Source organism: Cebus imitator, unplaced genomic scaffold (genome assembly GCF_001604975.1).
Source record: "Cebus imitator isolate Cc_AM_T3 unplaced genomic scaffold, Cebus_imitator-1.0 Scaffold139, whole genome shotgun sequence".
In the NCBI taxonomy this organism is placed as follows: Eukaryota; Metazoa; Chordata; class Mammalia; order Primates; family Cebidae; genus Cebus; species Cebus imitator.
In genome coordinates, this window is record NW_016107454.1 from 816,835 (window position 1) to 832,757 (window position 15,923).

Genomic DNA, 15,923 nt, shown 5'->3' on the forward strand with positions numbered 1-15,923 from the left:
TCCTTTCCTGTTTCAGCGTGTTTAAGCAAAGTCCCTTATAGGTTCAACCTCATCGAGCAGAGGGCACCTTTCAGGTCCAGTTGACAGTACATCCAGTTCTGTCACTGCCTGCCTTTTGAACGTCTCAAACCTTGGCATCAGGAGCCTGGATGAGGCCTCACTCACTCCTGAAGCCCTGGAGGCTGACTGAGCTACCCTTTCCCTTCCAGGACACATGGCCGATGCTCCAAAGGAGGGAAGATTGATCCGATTTCTGGACTTCACCCAGCTGATAGACATGGCATCTGAATCTGTAGGAGGAAAAGTAAGTGGGTCTCTCATGGCTAGAATAAGCATATAATGCATCCATGCTAAGGGTGCAACTCACCACTGCAGAGGCCCTCATGCAAAAATCAGCAAGAACCAGGCTTAAGGGATGGCCTGTCTGAGGAAGCCGGTTAGCAAGAAAGACTTCCAAAGAATTTATCTTAAACTGTGATAATTCTCAGCAAGAACAACACTGCCTTAGGTTCTGTGTCTTTCTTGGGGGACAAACTGTGGTCCTCTGCTCTAGGTAGGCCAGCGGTCCTCTAGCCGTAGTTAGATCGGAAGTCCTCTAGCTCTTAGATCACAGGTCCTCTAGCTCTAGTTAGATCAGAGGTCCTCTAGCTCTAGTTAGATCTGAGTTTCTCTAGCTCTATGTAGATCGGAGTTTCTCTAGCTCTAGTTAGATTGGAGTTTCTCTAGTTCTAGTTAGGTCGGAGGTCCTCCAGCTCTAGTTAGATTGGAGTTTCTCTAGCTCTAGTTAGATCAGAGGTCCTCTAGCTCTAGTTAGATTGGAGGTTCTCTAGCTCTAGTTAGGTTGGAGTTTCTCTAGCTCTTGTTAGATCTGAGTTTCTCTAGTTCTAGTTAGATCAGAGTTTCTCTAGCTCTAGTTAGATCTGAGTTTCTCTAGCTCTAGTTAGATTGGAGGTCCTCTAGCTCTGGTTAGGTCGGAGTTTCTCTAGCTCTTGTTAGATCTGAGTTTCTCTAGCTCTAGTTAGATCGGAGGTCCTCTAGCTCTGGTTAGGTCGGAATTTCTCTAGCTCTTGTTAGATCTGAGTTTCTCTAACTCTAGTTAGATTGAAGGTCCTCTAGCTCTTGTTAGGCTGGCGGTCCTCTGACTCTAGATTGTAATGAGGGTCACCTGGATAATTCATTAAACATATTGTACATAGATGCTAGAGTGCAGGCTGCACTCAGAAACACTCTGTCTGGTACAGAAAGGGAAGGCCCTGTGCCTTTCCCCAGGAAGCTTACACTCTAGCAGGGAGACAGATATAAGTTCAGACCAGTGCCATGACTAGCATAAGGCCAGGGTGTTGGGAGAGCAGGTGGACTTCAGCTGTGGGCAGGCCCACAGTAGGAGTTGGGGTGGGAGGGATAGGGAAGGACCACACATGTGCTGCTGGGGGTGGCTTGCCGGAGAGCAGCTGGCAGGCAGGGACAGGGCGCAGGGCACTTCAGGCAGAGGTGCATGTGAGAAGGAGCAAGGGAGCCCACATACTCCAGGGGGCTCAGTGTTTCAAGAACACATTGGGCATTTGTGAGGAGAGTTGGGAGCATGAGTCCGGAGAGTTGGGAGTGGCCCCATGTGCCCTCTGAAGGCTTCTGCTGAGGACACACAGGGAAACATGGAGCAGGGTGGACCCCGATATGTCCCCCTACCTGCCATTTGAACCCTGGCACAGGTCACCCCATGCATCAGGTCTCCCCTTGACTCTGCCACCGAAACAGCTGGCAGCTGCGAAGCAGCTCGTTCTTCCTGCCTTTTGAATTCCTGGGCTGGAGACAGAGCCTGGGGCAGGGTGCCCTCCAGGCTGCAGCAGCACTGAGTCCTGGGTTGGTCGGGGTGACCACAGCCTGTTTTGCTCAGGAAAATCTGGTTTACCTTGTTTTCTGGGTGTGCAATGAGTAGCATCAACCTCACTCTCAAAACGACCCTGCTTTGGTGGATGAATGACCAGGACAGCCCACCTGCAGGGTGGCCTATGGTGGCCTTTGTGGAGAACACAGAGCCACCAACCACCTGTGTGATCCAGAGCTTTTTAGGCCATTGCTCTGCTTGTAAAAGTACCACAAAACCTCTGGTTCATGAAAAAAGGAAAGTTGGTTTATTTGCTTCCAGAGTGTAAGAAGTTAGTGCTCTCACCTCCAGACAGTAAAGGGGAATCAGAAAAAAGGGTGGGAAGAGAAGACGGAGGAGGCAATGCCATGGAAACATTTAAAGGCATCATGGCTTAACTGCAGCCGTGACGCTTCTCCTAGGCGACTTCAAGCTTTCTTTTTACTTCATCTTATAATGTTTCACTAGAGAATAAAATAAAATGGTTTCAGATTTATGGTTACCCTATCTTTATTTCTTTCTTTCTTTGTCTAGATTTTATTTGCAACAGATGACTTTTTTGCTCCTGCAGAAAACCTCATAAAGGTATTGTAAATTGGCATTCTGCAATGTAAGGTTTGATGTAGAGAAATCTATGCAGCCATGTTAATTAAAATCTACCTGTATATTTGAGATTAGAGTCATGTGATATGCACCAACAAATTAGTGTATAGAACATTAAAAAGACATGCAAATCAGCATGAACTCACAGCAAAATACAGCAGAGACAGGGATCTGACCACAGAATTTGGGACTGTGTGTTTTTTTTTGAGACAGAATTTCACTCTTGTTGCCCAGGCTGGAGTGCAATGGCGTGATCTCAGCTCACCACAACCTCTGTCTCCTAGGCTCAAGCGATTCTCCTGCCTCAGCCTCCCAGGTAGCTGGGATTATAGGCATGTGCCACCATGCCCAGCTAATTTTTTTTTTAATAACACATTTTATTTTTTATTTTTTAAATTTTTTCTTTTTAATTGCATTTTAGGTTTTGGGGTACATGTTAAGAACATGCAAGATTGTTGCATAGGTACACACATGGCAGTGTGATTTGCTGCTCTCCTCCCCTTCACCTATATCTGGCATTTCTCCCCTTGCTATCTCTCCCCAGCTTCCCACCCCCCACCGTCCCTCCCCAATTTCCCCCCGACAGACCCCAGTGTGTAGTGGTCCCCTCCCTGTGTCCATGTGTTCTCATTGTTCAACACCTGACTGTGAGTCAGAACATGCGGTGAATTTTTTGTATTTTTAGTAGAGACGGGGTTTCTCCATGTTGGTCAGGCTGATCTTGAACTCCTGACCTCAGGTGATCCGCCGGCCTTGGCCTCCCAAAGTGCTAGGATTACAGGTGTGAGCCACCGCACCTGGCCCAGAACTGCATTGTTTCAAGGGGAAAATACCAAAGTCCTCAAATACTGCTCTTCTGGCCAAGGTGAATTTCATAATCTGTGTTAGGGAGAAAACTGATCTATGCCTTGAGTTTTCTGGGATATGTCTTACCTGCCTAATTATAAAAGTGCAGGACAGCTTATTAAACAAATAGAGAAAATGCTGACGAACACAGAGGGGAAATGGTGGCTCTGCTGGAGTCCTACTGCTGTGTCGCACGCAGTGTGGAGATGCGGGTTCTCCTGAGTGGAGAGACAAGCACAGGTGCACGTTGAGTTCGTGCCGACGTACGGCACGCATGACTGTGGCTGGGGCCCCCGGGTCTCCAGTGTGGGCAGCGGCTCTCGTCACCCTGGTGAGGTGGCTGCTGTCTATCTGGGCAGGACCTGGCTGTGTCCAGAGCAAGTCGAAGTTTGGCCCTGAGAGGGAGAAGGCGAAAATCAAATGAGGAAGGGAAATGTGAATTAACTTGTTGTAGGTCGCACAGTTTCTAAAGGCCAAAGTTCTTACCATTTTACCACACGTCCTATCTTTGAAATACTTAAGGGCACTCACACCTTGACCTAGCTGTCCCACGGATTTACATCGTTTGCACGAGTGGGCAGATATAGGTAGAAATAAACATTCATTCTGATATTGTTTGGAGAGGAGATAGCCAACCTAAACGTTCATTGATAGGGAACTAAAGAAATTACAGCTCTTCCAGACATGGACTATTATGTGGCTACTAGAATGAGTCAGGCCTGGCACTGTGGCTCACAACTGCCATCCCAGCACCTTGGGAGGCCAAGGCAGGAGGATCACTTGAGCCTAGGAATTTGGGACCAGCCTGGGCAACAAAGCAAGATCCCATTTCTAAAAATAAAAACAGTGAGCCAGCCATGGCTGTGTGTACTGTAGTCCCAGCTACTAGGAAGGCTGAGCTGGGAGGACTGCTTGAGCGTAAGAGGTCAAGGCTTCACTGAGCCATCATCATGACACTGCGCTCCAGCCTGGGTGACAGTGAGACCCTCGTCTCAAAAAAAAAAAAAAAAAAAGGCAAGCTCTGCATTCACTGGCAACAAGAGACATCCATGTATATTTTATGTGCATAAGACAGGGTTTGAAGGCACACATATCAAACAGTGAGATGTGATTATCTGTGAAGAGAGGTGGGCTTGGGAATAGAGTGGCAGAGAGAGAGGGTGGGGCATTGTTTCTTATATTTTATTCTTGAGCATACACAATATAAACACACACACATGTATATATAGTCACACCATAAAATCACGAGAAATATATTTATATATATATATATATATAAATACATATATATATATCTATCTATATTTTTCCTTTTTGAAAAACATAACATTACAGATAAATGTAAAGTTCACCTTTCGCCTCCAACTTGAATGCCAATCCGCCCCCTCCCTTCCCACCATTGACACTGTTGTAGGGTTGGAGAAAGCTTTAGACAGTTGGGGCTGCTAAAACAAAATACTGCAGATGGGTGGTGGCTTACACACAGTGATTTCTTGGAAGTTCTGGGGGCTGGAAGTCTGAGACTGAGCCTGAAACAGCGGCAGCTCCAGCGTTTGGTGAGGCCACCTTGGGATGGCCACCTGCTGGTGATACCCTTGGGTGACAGAGGAGAGAGAGGAAGAAGGCCATCTCCCGCCTCCTCCCGGACGGGCACTCATCTCATTCCGGGGTCTCCACCCTCATGACCTTATTGCCTCCCAGTGTCCTCACCTCTGAATCCCATCACAATGGGGATTAGGTGCCAGCATACGAATTTTGGCAGGGGACAAACATTCAGTCAGTTACAGATAATTCTTCTAATGTATTTTATACACTTAAATAAATATATATTCATAAATATGTATATATTTTAAAATTTATATACATATTATCACAAAGCACTTAACATTCTGTACACTTTTTTTTGTGGGGTGGGGCTGGATCTCGCTTTGGTCAGGCTGTCAGGCTGGGGTGCAGTGGTGCGGTCATGGCCCACTGCAGCCTTGACTTCCTGGGCTCAAGCCATCCTCCTGCCTCGCTGGGACTACAGGCATACACCACCATGCTTAGCTAATTTTTAAATTTTTTGTAGAGATGAGGTCTTGAGCTCCTGGGCTCAAGCAATCTTCCTGCCTCGGCCTCCCAAGTTGCTGGGATTACAGGTGTGAGCCACCGTGCCCCGCCCTGAGCTTGCTTGTCTCATTGCGTGTTTGTGAATCCCATCTGTGCTGCTGCAGCGGGTCCAGGCCACCCTCTTGGCTGCCGAATAATAGCTGTCCATATTGTTGTGGTCTCCTCTCCCTGCTGATACACGTTTAGGTTGATGACATTTTGCAGATATTGCAAACATCCTGTGCAAGTGTGTGTGCACCTGTGTGGTTCTACCTCTGGGATTGGTCCTTGGTTTTTCTCTCTTTCTAAGAACACGTCTGTCAGCCGGGGGCGGTGGCTCGTTCTGTAATCCCAGCACTCTGGGAGGCCGAGGTGGGCAGATCACGGGGTCAAGAGATCGAGACCATCCTGGCCAACACGGTGAAACCCCGTCTCTACTAAAAGTACAAAAAAATTACCTGGGCGTGGTGGCGTGCGCCTCAGGTCCCAGCTACTCAGGAGGCTGAGGCAGAAGAACTGCTTGAACCCAGGAGGTGGAGGCTGCAGTGAGCCGAGATTGCGCCACTAAACTCCAGCCTGGTGACAGAGCAAAACTCCGTCTCAAAAAAAACAAAAAACAAAAACAAACAAAAACACGTCTGTCATCACATGGCCTGTGCCAGCTTTACGGCAGCACCGTTTTCCTGCCACTGGTTCAGCGGCGTGCTTCTCCAATGTCCCTCACACCTCTCAGTCTCAGTCCAATCACAACAGCAGCAGCAGCAGCACACCCGAAACAAACACCTTCCCACCAAAACTAAACACAAAAAGTTTGGGGCCTTGGAGGTCTGGGGTTTAAGTGTGAGGTGTACCTCCTTTTCTCCTTCTGGGTCCAGAACAGAGTTTCGCAATTCCTGATGAATAATGAAAAGGCTGGAGTGTGTACTATCTTTAAAATGTGATTTGATTGTCATAACGTTCAAAATACCATCAACTTTCATGTATAACGCTAAATACTTGGCACTTACTATGTGCCAGGCACATATAAGGCTGACCACAGCCGTGGGCGGTAGATAGCACAATGGCTGTTTGCATTTGATGGAGGAGAAACACTGAGGCACAGGAGTGCGGTTACCGTTGGCCACAGGTCCCTGTCTGAGAGGCTGGGCTGGGTGGCACACCTGGGATCTGGCGGGGTCCCTGGGAAGCGTCACATGCAGCAGCTCCCATCAGAGGACCCCTCCACCCCGGGCCTGGCTACCTCTAGTCCCTGCCTCTGCTCCTGCTTGGGGAGCTCCTTAAGCAGGAGCATAAGATCCTCTTTGCACGACTTGATGGAAACAGGAAACGTATCCTCACGCTGGGCCACCCGCCAAGTGCGAAAGCTTCTGAGCATCCACACCATTCAAGGGTCTTTCATGTTGGTTATTCAACTTCAGGACACTCCTGCAAGGATGTGTTTATTCTTTCTCCTCATTCTGGAAGGTGAAGAAGGGCGCTCAGCGGTCTAAGGAGGCTTTGTGGGGCGTCAGAGCTTATGCATTTCCTCATGGCTTGCAGAGTGTGCTGTGTGTGTTCACCTGGACCCTGAGCGTCCAGCCTGCTCTTCTGATGACTTTGGAGGAATTCCTTATTGAATAGTCTACCTGGCCTGCTTGGAAATCTGACCAGCCTCTCTCACTTTAATACCATGTAGGTTGCTGTTGGAAATTGCATTTGTGGGGCCCACAGAGTGCCTGGTGATGTGGTTGTACCTGCTGCTATCAGTGGTCAGTTTTGTGTGCTGAGGTCCACAAAGAAGTAACATTTCTTTCTCTGAAGATGATAAAAGCAGAGGCATCCCTCCATCTGGAAGGGGCTAGCTGGACATGAAGGTGGTGGCAGAGGCTCCCCTAGACCCGTGCATGCACCATTCCTCTGGCCCTGTGGGACAGAAGTGCACATGCTGGAAACCAGGAGAGCACGTGAATGTTAATTATCAACTTGTGTGTTTTTGCCCTAGAGTGACAGCCCGTGCTATAAAGAGCATGAATATACTGAGTTTGGGAAATGGATGGATGGCTGGGAGACCAGGAGGAAAAGGATTCCAGGTAATAACAGTGGCTCATTCATTGCAGTGCATCCAACACTGCAAAGTTAAAAACGGGCTGTTGCAAAGCCAGCGTCCGTTTCGGGTCAGCTTTAACTTGGGGCCCTTGGAGTGCTCTGTAATCTTGGATGTCCCTATCTGAACAGCAGTCTGTAAGTCAGGAAGGGGTGGCGCGAGCCTGGGTCACTCAAGTCCCACCAGGCACAAAGGGTGAGAAGCACTTTGTTGGGAAAATGAAAATGCTGGTGAGGTCTGCAGATGGAAAGAAGAGAGGATTTTAACTGAGCAACGTGGCAGACAGACCTCAGTCCGCATGCATCTCCCGGGTCCTCACCACCGCCCTCCAGAGTAGGTCTCCTTAATCCCATTTAACTGCCGTGGAAACAGATTCCTGGACTCAGCCCAGGGCACACTGTTAGGAAGATAAGCTGGGAGCTGGGCCAGGGTCTGTCCTTCACTGCTGTACCTGCTGCCTTTTACTTTACTGTGAGACGTGATTTTTATTCATTGCTACTCTCAGTCTCAATCAAAATATACCTTTCGAATGTGAAGAAAAGCAAACAAATCCAGGCATTAGGCTGATAATTGAGTTTTTACTTGCTAGTATGTCAAATATTACAGAAATTTTCGATAATTCTAGTTTTCTAACTTTCTGTTTTTTTTCTCTCTCTCTTTTTAATTGTACTTTAGGTTCTGGGGTACATGTACAGATCATGCAAGGTGTTGCATAGGTACATACACAACCAGGTGGTTTGCTGCCTCCATCCCCCCTTCATCTATATCTGGCATTCCTCCCCATGTTATCCCTCCCCACCCCCCACTGTCCCTCCCCTAGTGCCCCTCCACTGCCCCCAGTGTGTGATGTTCCTCTCCCTGAGTCCACGTGTTCTCATTGTTCAACACCCTCCTATGAGTGAGAACATGTGGTGTTTGGTTTTCTGTTCTGTGTCAGTTTGCTGAGTATGATGGTTTCCAGGTTCATCCATGTCCCTACAAAGGACATGAATTCATCTTTTTTTATGGCTGCATAGTGTTTCATGGTGTCTATGTGCAACATTTTCTTTATCCAGTCTATCATTCATGGGCATTTGGGTTGGTTCCAGGTCTTTGATATTGTATACAGTGCCACAATAAACATACGTCTGTGTGTGTCTTTATAGTAGAACGATTTATAATCCTTTGGATATATACTCAGTAATGGGATTGCTGGGTCAAATGGAATTTCTATTTCTAGATCCTTGAGGAATTGCCACACTATCTTCCACAATGGTTGAACTAATTTACACTCCCACCAACAGTGTAAAAGTGTGCCTATTTCTCCACATCCTCTCCAGCATCTGTTGTCTCTAGATTTTTTAATGATCACCATTCTAACTGGCATGAGGTGATATCTCAATGTGGTTTTGATTTGCATTTCTCTAATGACCAGTGATGATGAACATTTTTTCATGTTTGTTGGCCTCATATATGTCTTCTTTTGAGAAGTGTCTGTTCATATTCTTCACCCACTTTTGAATGTGTTTGTTTGTTTCTAACTTTCTACAGTACTTGAGGTAGTATTAATTTCTAATCAATGTGGACATTTTAAGATGGTTTTATATCTGGCAGCAAAAAACCAAGAACTCCTTAGTGGCAGACCTGACTCCAAGACTCAGAAGGCTTTGGTAGATGCAGGCAGGGTGTCTGGCCCATGGGGGGCTGGGGGCTGGAGGGCACTGTGGCAATTCCTGAGCTTGAGATGACAACGAACACAGTGTCTGCAGGAGAACCAGCCCTGCTTACTACCTGCTGAGCTTGGCGAGGTGCTTTCTACATCACACCACGTAATCTAAGCTTTATGGAAGTTAATGGCAACTCTAATTTACAGTTGTCTTGAGAAAATGAGATTCTCAACTCTAAGAGGTAAATTTGCCAAGGACAGTCATAGGAAATGATCCATTTGGAACCAGAATCAGGTCTTCCTGAATCCCAGGCCTACGCATTTTCTGGTCTGGCTTGAACTGAGGATTTCTGTTGGGGAATGGTGGTCACATGTGGCCAGGTTATGAGAGATCCTGCAGTCATATTCGCTAAGAACTACCCTAGCAGGTTTCCCTGTGATGGACAGAAGTGGTCCCTGCTGTGGGCCAGGTGCGTGTGGGGTGCGCCGCCTCATGTGCGGCATCTGCTGCATCGGCCCTAATGAGGCTGCTCTGTCCTCTGCATTGCGCAGGTCACGACTGGTGCGTCCTCAGGCTGGGGATCCAAGGAGTCATCCGGGGCTTCGACGTGGACGTTTCTTACTTCATGGGAGATTACGCTCCTCGGATGTCAATTCAAGCAGCAAACTTGGAAGAAGGTGATGTAGGAACCACTGTCCCCCAAATGAGAATTATGGAGTCACATGGTTCCTCTGGCCAGCCACACCTCAACAACTGCTCACTTTTGATATGACCCAGACAGCTTCAGGAACTGACCATGACACTTCCATAACAGGGCGGTAGGACTGGGACTCCTAATAGAGGGCTCTGTGGTTTCTGATTTGTGGCTTAACAGCGTTCTTTGGCCGGATATAGATTTTGTCATTCCCACGGTCCTTAGGCCTCACACAGAGGCAGGCTATTATCCCTGGAACGTGGGTGAGCAGGTTGCTGGGTGGGCAGAAGGGAGTGGGTTGTGCCTCAGACGACCTGGCTGATGTGGAGCCATGTCTGGGATGGCTGTGGGTGAGCAGCACCAGCCTTGCTTTGGGCTGTCCCGGTGCATGTGATGGGGCAGCTGCTATGGCATTTTTCATAAGGGTTCCTATCTGCATCTTGGATTGCTGGGCATATGAATCCCACAGGCTCTATAAATAAGAACTATTCTGTGAAAAGGCCATATGCACAGTGCAGACCTCAGGTGCCAAAGAAGCCAAGAAACCAAAGAAAGAGGCCGACAAATCCGGTTTGTTGGTAACAGGTGTTTTATTGGGGGGACTTACAGACAGAAGCGTGAGATGGCTAGGTCTGTGCACTGTTACTCCCCAGATCCAGGGCTCACATGCTCTAGGGAAAGTGTCTGTGTGCTCTAGCAGGACAAATGAAGGCAGCCTCCAGGATGGGGAAGAGTGCTGTGTGCGGCATAGCCTCTGACTTGCGCGATAACATCAAAGTCCACATGTTCCGGACTAAGGACAGTAAATGAAGTTGGAATCATATGGATAGGATTGACATCAGACATTAATCAGACATCAACATGGCAGGTCACGTCCAAGATGGAGTCACTTTGTCTCCACAGACCTGTATTTTTATTCCTTTAATAGATATCTGATGTTGACTTTAGCATTAATTTTTTAAAAAACATGAACAGCTATGTGTGTGTTTATACACGTACTTAGGGAAGTTAAGTCAATGTTGGTTGGCAAGTTTACACTGAACGTGCAACGTGCACAGTAGGGCAAGAGGTTCTGTGGACATGATCCCCGGTGCTGATCCCCGAAAATGGCTGGGGCACCTGAAAGGTAAGTGATGCTATGAGATGTTACTCTAAAAGCAAAAAATGACCAATGACAAACGAATAAGGCTGTTTTGGCAAGCCCCTCAATTGTCCATGAGTGCTTCTATTTCTGAATTGCCCAATTATGAATTCTAAGGAGGCACTGGGAGAGTTGGTGTTTCTGGAATTGCCTTTGTAATAGTCCAACTTTGAAAACTCTAGTGATGTGATAAACTTGTTGAAGTTTGAGCTAACTTGGAGATGACATTTACTATTTGACAAGCAAATGTAGTATCAAACATATTGCACTGCTTTTTGAAATGACTGTGTTACTATATCAAATATTGAGGAACTTCAACAAGTGTGTCTATTACTTTGATCATTCGATACTTCGAAATATCTTCAGTGTTATTTGCAAAGTGAGAATTACCATACAACCCACGAAGAGAGTAGATTCTCTTTGATTTTGAACTCTAATCTTAATCCTGAATGGTCAATCCGACTATAGATAAACTACCAGAAATTCCAGAAAGAGGAATCAGGACCGGAGCCGCGGCCACACCCGAGGAGTTTGAAGCCATTGCTGAGGTACCTCCCACCCAAAGGAATTGGGTCTTGTCACCAGCTGTTAGGACAGTAGGGAAACTGCTCTGTACACCTGGCTGTGCAAGGCGACACCCCACCCTGGGGCTCCCCACATCATTTGCTTACCCGCTGTGGTCTTACAAAATCTCAGTGGTTCATTCAACCTGGGAAGAGTAAGCATCATGGCCCATTAGGGACGTGGAGCCCTGCTTCTCAGAGTCCCACCAGCAGCCACCCGCAAATGGCTGCTGGCCCCGATGAGCACACATATGGAAACACAATAAGTGTTTAAACAGTTCTTACAGCAACTTGATGAAGTAACTTTTGTGTGCGATGACTTTAATAAAACAGTTGGGAAAAAACAGGGCTTGCATTTTGGAACATTCTATTTTTTTTTTTTTTTTTAAGTTTATTTAATAATTAATTTGTATTGTTTTTTACAGAAATGTTGATCCATAACAGACAGGAAAGTAAATAACAGTAACAGTAAACAGGGCCTCTGATTTGAGAAGTGCTGACCTAGAGAAAATTATCGCAAGGTTCAGGCCAACAGATTTCCCCAGATGTCAGGGTGCATGGCAATAGCCCTGGTTTTTATTTGAATGTTCATGTCACTGCTCCTCAAGGTGAAGACATTAGGAGGGGTCTGAGATCTTGTCCTTCATTTGCAAGCCTCTGCCACCATCACCAACTGGCTATTTTGATCAGTGTGAAAACAAAATAGGCTTCTATTCTGTTTATTATTAAACATGGGCTTGATATGTGCTGTTTTTATTAAAGTGTTTCATTAGGTATCCATCATTAATTTTTTTTTTCAAAGTATCTCTGCCCCTTAAGTCCCACAGAGGCAACAGGATGACAGAATTTATTGTTTTCAAGAGCAGTTGCTGATCTTTCTATATTTATTTCTAGCTAAAATCTGATGACTGGAGTTACTTGGTTCCCATGACAGAGCTTAAGCCAGGAAACCCTGCTTCCGGCCACAACTATTTTCTTGCCAATTCCCAGCAGAGGTGGACTCACATCAGACTCAACATTTTCCCAGGTAAATGTGACAGGGACTAATCTCCAGTTCCATGGCTTCTTTATTTTATGTTGATATGTTTATAAAATAGGAAATGAATTGCTCTTTCCTTCTTGGTGATTTATCTCTCTAGCATTTCAGGATTGTAATTTGCCCTTTTTGTGTTCCAGAAAATTCTTGCTTTAATCAACCCATCACTAGGTGGTTATTGAAACATTATCATGTAAATTAGGATGTGGTGGAACTAAGTTGTATTAGGTTAGATAGATCCTGACTAGATTTCACAAGTATGTTACATTAGCAGCCGAAGTGGCATGTGGGGGTACAGGTATGTAGAAATGACTCATCTTATTTTTAATAGCTTTATTGTGATATAATTAAGATGCAATTCACCCATATGAAGTGTACAATCAATGATTGTAGTATATGCATAGACATGTACAACCGTCACCATAACTTTAGAACATTTTTATCGCCTCGAAAATAAACCCCTTAGCCTTCAGCTACCAGCCCTCGTCTCCCCTATCCTGAAGCAACCACTAATTTACTTTCCGTCTTGATAGCTTTGACTATTTTGGACATTTCATATAAATGGGAATTATATAATACTGGTCTCTTGTGTCTGACTTCTTCCGTTTAGTATAATGTTTTCAAGATTCATCCACGTTGTAGTGTGTATTAATACTTCATTTCTTTTTGTGTAAAACTAATAGTCCATTGTATGGATATACAGGTTGAGCATCTCAAATCAGAAAGCCCAAAATTTGAAATGTTCCAAGATCCAAAACTTTTCGAGTGCTGACATGATGCTCAAAGGAAATGTTCATTGAAGTATTTCAGATTTTAGATTTAGGATATTCTACCTGTAAGTATAATACAAGTATTAAAAAAACCCTGAAATCCAAACACTCTGGTCTCCAGCATTTCAGATAAGGGATACTCAGCCGCTACCATATTTTGCTTGGCCATTCATTAGTTGACAGACACTTGTTTGTGTCTGTTGGCTAATTTGAATAATGCTGGTATAAACATTTGTGTACAAGATTTTGTGGGGACATATGCTTTCATTTGTCGAGTGTATGCTTAAAATTGGAATTTCTGGGTCATATGATAGCTCCGTGTTTAACTGTTTGAAGAATGACTAGGCTTTTCCAAAAGCGCTGCACCGTTTTGCGTTCTTACCACCCGCGTGAGGGAGTGCTGATTTCTCCCGATCTTTCCCAACACTTCCTCTCTTACCTTTTGTTTGCTCTCATCCTAGCGGATGTAAGGTGGCATCTCATTGTGGTTTTGATTTGCATTTTCCTCATGACTAATGAGGATGAGCATCTTTTCATATGCTTACTGGCCATTTGTATATTTTATTTGGAAAAGTTTCTCTTCAGATCTCTATTCGCTTGTCCTAAGCAAATTTCAATAGGTTTTTGGGGGGACAATTGGTGCTTGGTTACATGGACAAGTTCTTTAGTGGTGATTTTTGAGATTTTGGTGCCCCCATCACCAGAGCAGTGTACACTGTAACCAACGTGTAGTATTTTATCCCTCACCCCCACCCCTCCTCCCGTTGTATGATTCTTAAGTCTTTATATGTCTTTACTTACTAATAGCTTAGCTCTTACTTACCTGTGAGAACATATGATGTTTGGTTTTCCATTCCTGAACTACTTCACTTAGAATAATTATTTCCAACTCCATCCAGGTTGCTGTGAATGCCATTATTTCATTCCTTTTTACGGCTGTGTAGTATTCCATGGTATATGTATACGTACCATATTTTCTTTTTAAAAATTTTTTATTTTCAATATGGGTACATAGTAGGTATGTATATTTATGGGGTACATGAAATGTTTTAATACAGGCATAATACAGGTAATGCATAATAATCACATCATGGAGAATGGGGTATCCATCTCCAATCCGTTGTGTATATATCCCACTTTTTAAATCTATTTGTCCATTAATGAGCACTTAGTTTGATTTCATATTTTGGCCACAACATTGTAAACAGTGTCACATAAACATGGAAGTGCAGACATCTCTTCCACATATTGATTTTCTTTCTTTTGGATATACAGTATATACAGTAGTGAGATTGCTGGATGAATCTATTGTTGTTCTGCTTTTAGTTTTTTGAGGAATTTTCAGTTTCCCATAGTGAGTGTACTAATTTACATTCTCACCAATAGTGTACATGAGCTTCACTTTCTCCACATCCTTGCTAACATCCACTATTCTCCATTCTTAATTAAAAGCTGTATTAGTCTGCTCTCACATTGCTATAAAGATACTACTTGAGACTGGATAACTTACGAACAAAAGAGGTTTAAATGACTCACAGTTCTACATAGTGGGAGAGGCCTCAGGAAAATTACAATCATGGCAGAAAGAGAAGGGGAAGCAAGGCATGTCTTACATGGTGGCAGGAGAGAGAGAGGGAGAGGGAGAGGGAGAGGGAGAGAAAAAGGGGGAAGTGCCACTTTTAAACCATCAGATCTCACGAGAAATCCCTATCACAAGAACAGCATGGGAAAAACCACTCCATGATCCAATCACCTCTCACCAGGTCTCTCCCTTGACGTGTGGGGATTACAATTAGAGATGAGATTTGAATGGGGATACAGAGCCAAACCATGTCAAACGCCATTTTAATTGAGGTGGAATGACATTTCATTGCGGTTTTGAGTTGCATTTTTCTGATGATTAGAGATGTTGAACATTTTAAAAATATACCTGTGGTCAATTTGTATGTCTTCTTTTGAGAAATATCTGTTCATATCTTTTGCTCATTTATAATTTTTTTTTGCTACTGAATTGTTAGCTATTGAGTTGTCCTTATACATTCTTGTTATGAATCCCTTCTCTGTTGGATAGTTTGCAAATATATTTTTTCCTATTTTGTGGGTTGTCGCTTCACTTTGTCATTTCCTTGCTGCACAGTAGCATTTTAGCTTGATGTCATCCCATTTGTCTATTTTTCCTATTGTCGCCTGTGCTTCTTCACTCAAATATTTGCCAAGACCAATGTCCTAGAGCATTTTTCCAATGTTTTCTTCTAGAGTTTTCAGTTTCAGGTCTTAGAGTTAAGGTTTTAATCCATTTTGATTTTATTTTGCATATGGTGAGAGATAGGGGTCTAGTTTCATTCTTCTGCATGTGGTTATCCAGTTTTCCCAGCACCCTTTACTGAAGAGACTGTTCCCCGTTTCATGTTCTTGGCGCCTTTGTTGAAAATGAGCTGGCTGTAAATGTGTGGAATTATATCTGGGTTCTGTATTGTGTGTCTGTTTTTATGCCATTACCATGCTGATTTGGTTATATACCTTCACAGCACATTTTCAAATCAGGTAGTGTGATGCCTTCAGCTTTTTTTTTTTTTTTTTTTTTTT

At 44.7% G+C, this 15,923-nt stretch overlaps 1 protein-coding gene across 1 annotated transcript in view; it reads left to right on the forward strand.

Moving 5' to 3' along the window:
* The first annotated feature begins 213 nt into the window (after positions 1-213).
* The window catches only part of ALLC (allantoicase), a 38,338-nt gene continuing 22,628 nt past the window's right edge, over positions 214-15,923 (forward strand). The window contains exons 1-6 of the mRNA XM_017541991.2: positions 214-304; positions 2,399-2,449; positions 7,386-7,473; positions 9,685-9,810; positions 11,437-11,516; positions 12,426-12,558. Coding sequence (XP_017397480.1) covers positions 215-304; positions 2,399-2,449; positions 7,386-7,473; positions 9,685-9,810; positions 11,437-11,516; positions 12,426-12,558 — 568 coding nt within the window. The 5' untranslated portion in view covers position 214. The remainder of the gene's footprint in view (positions 305-2,398; positions 2,450-7,385; positions 7,474-9,684; positions 9,811-11,436; positions 11,517-12,425; positions 12,559-15,923) is intronic.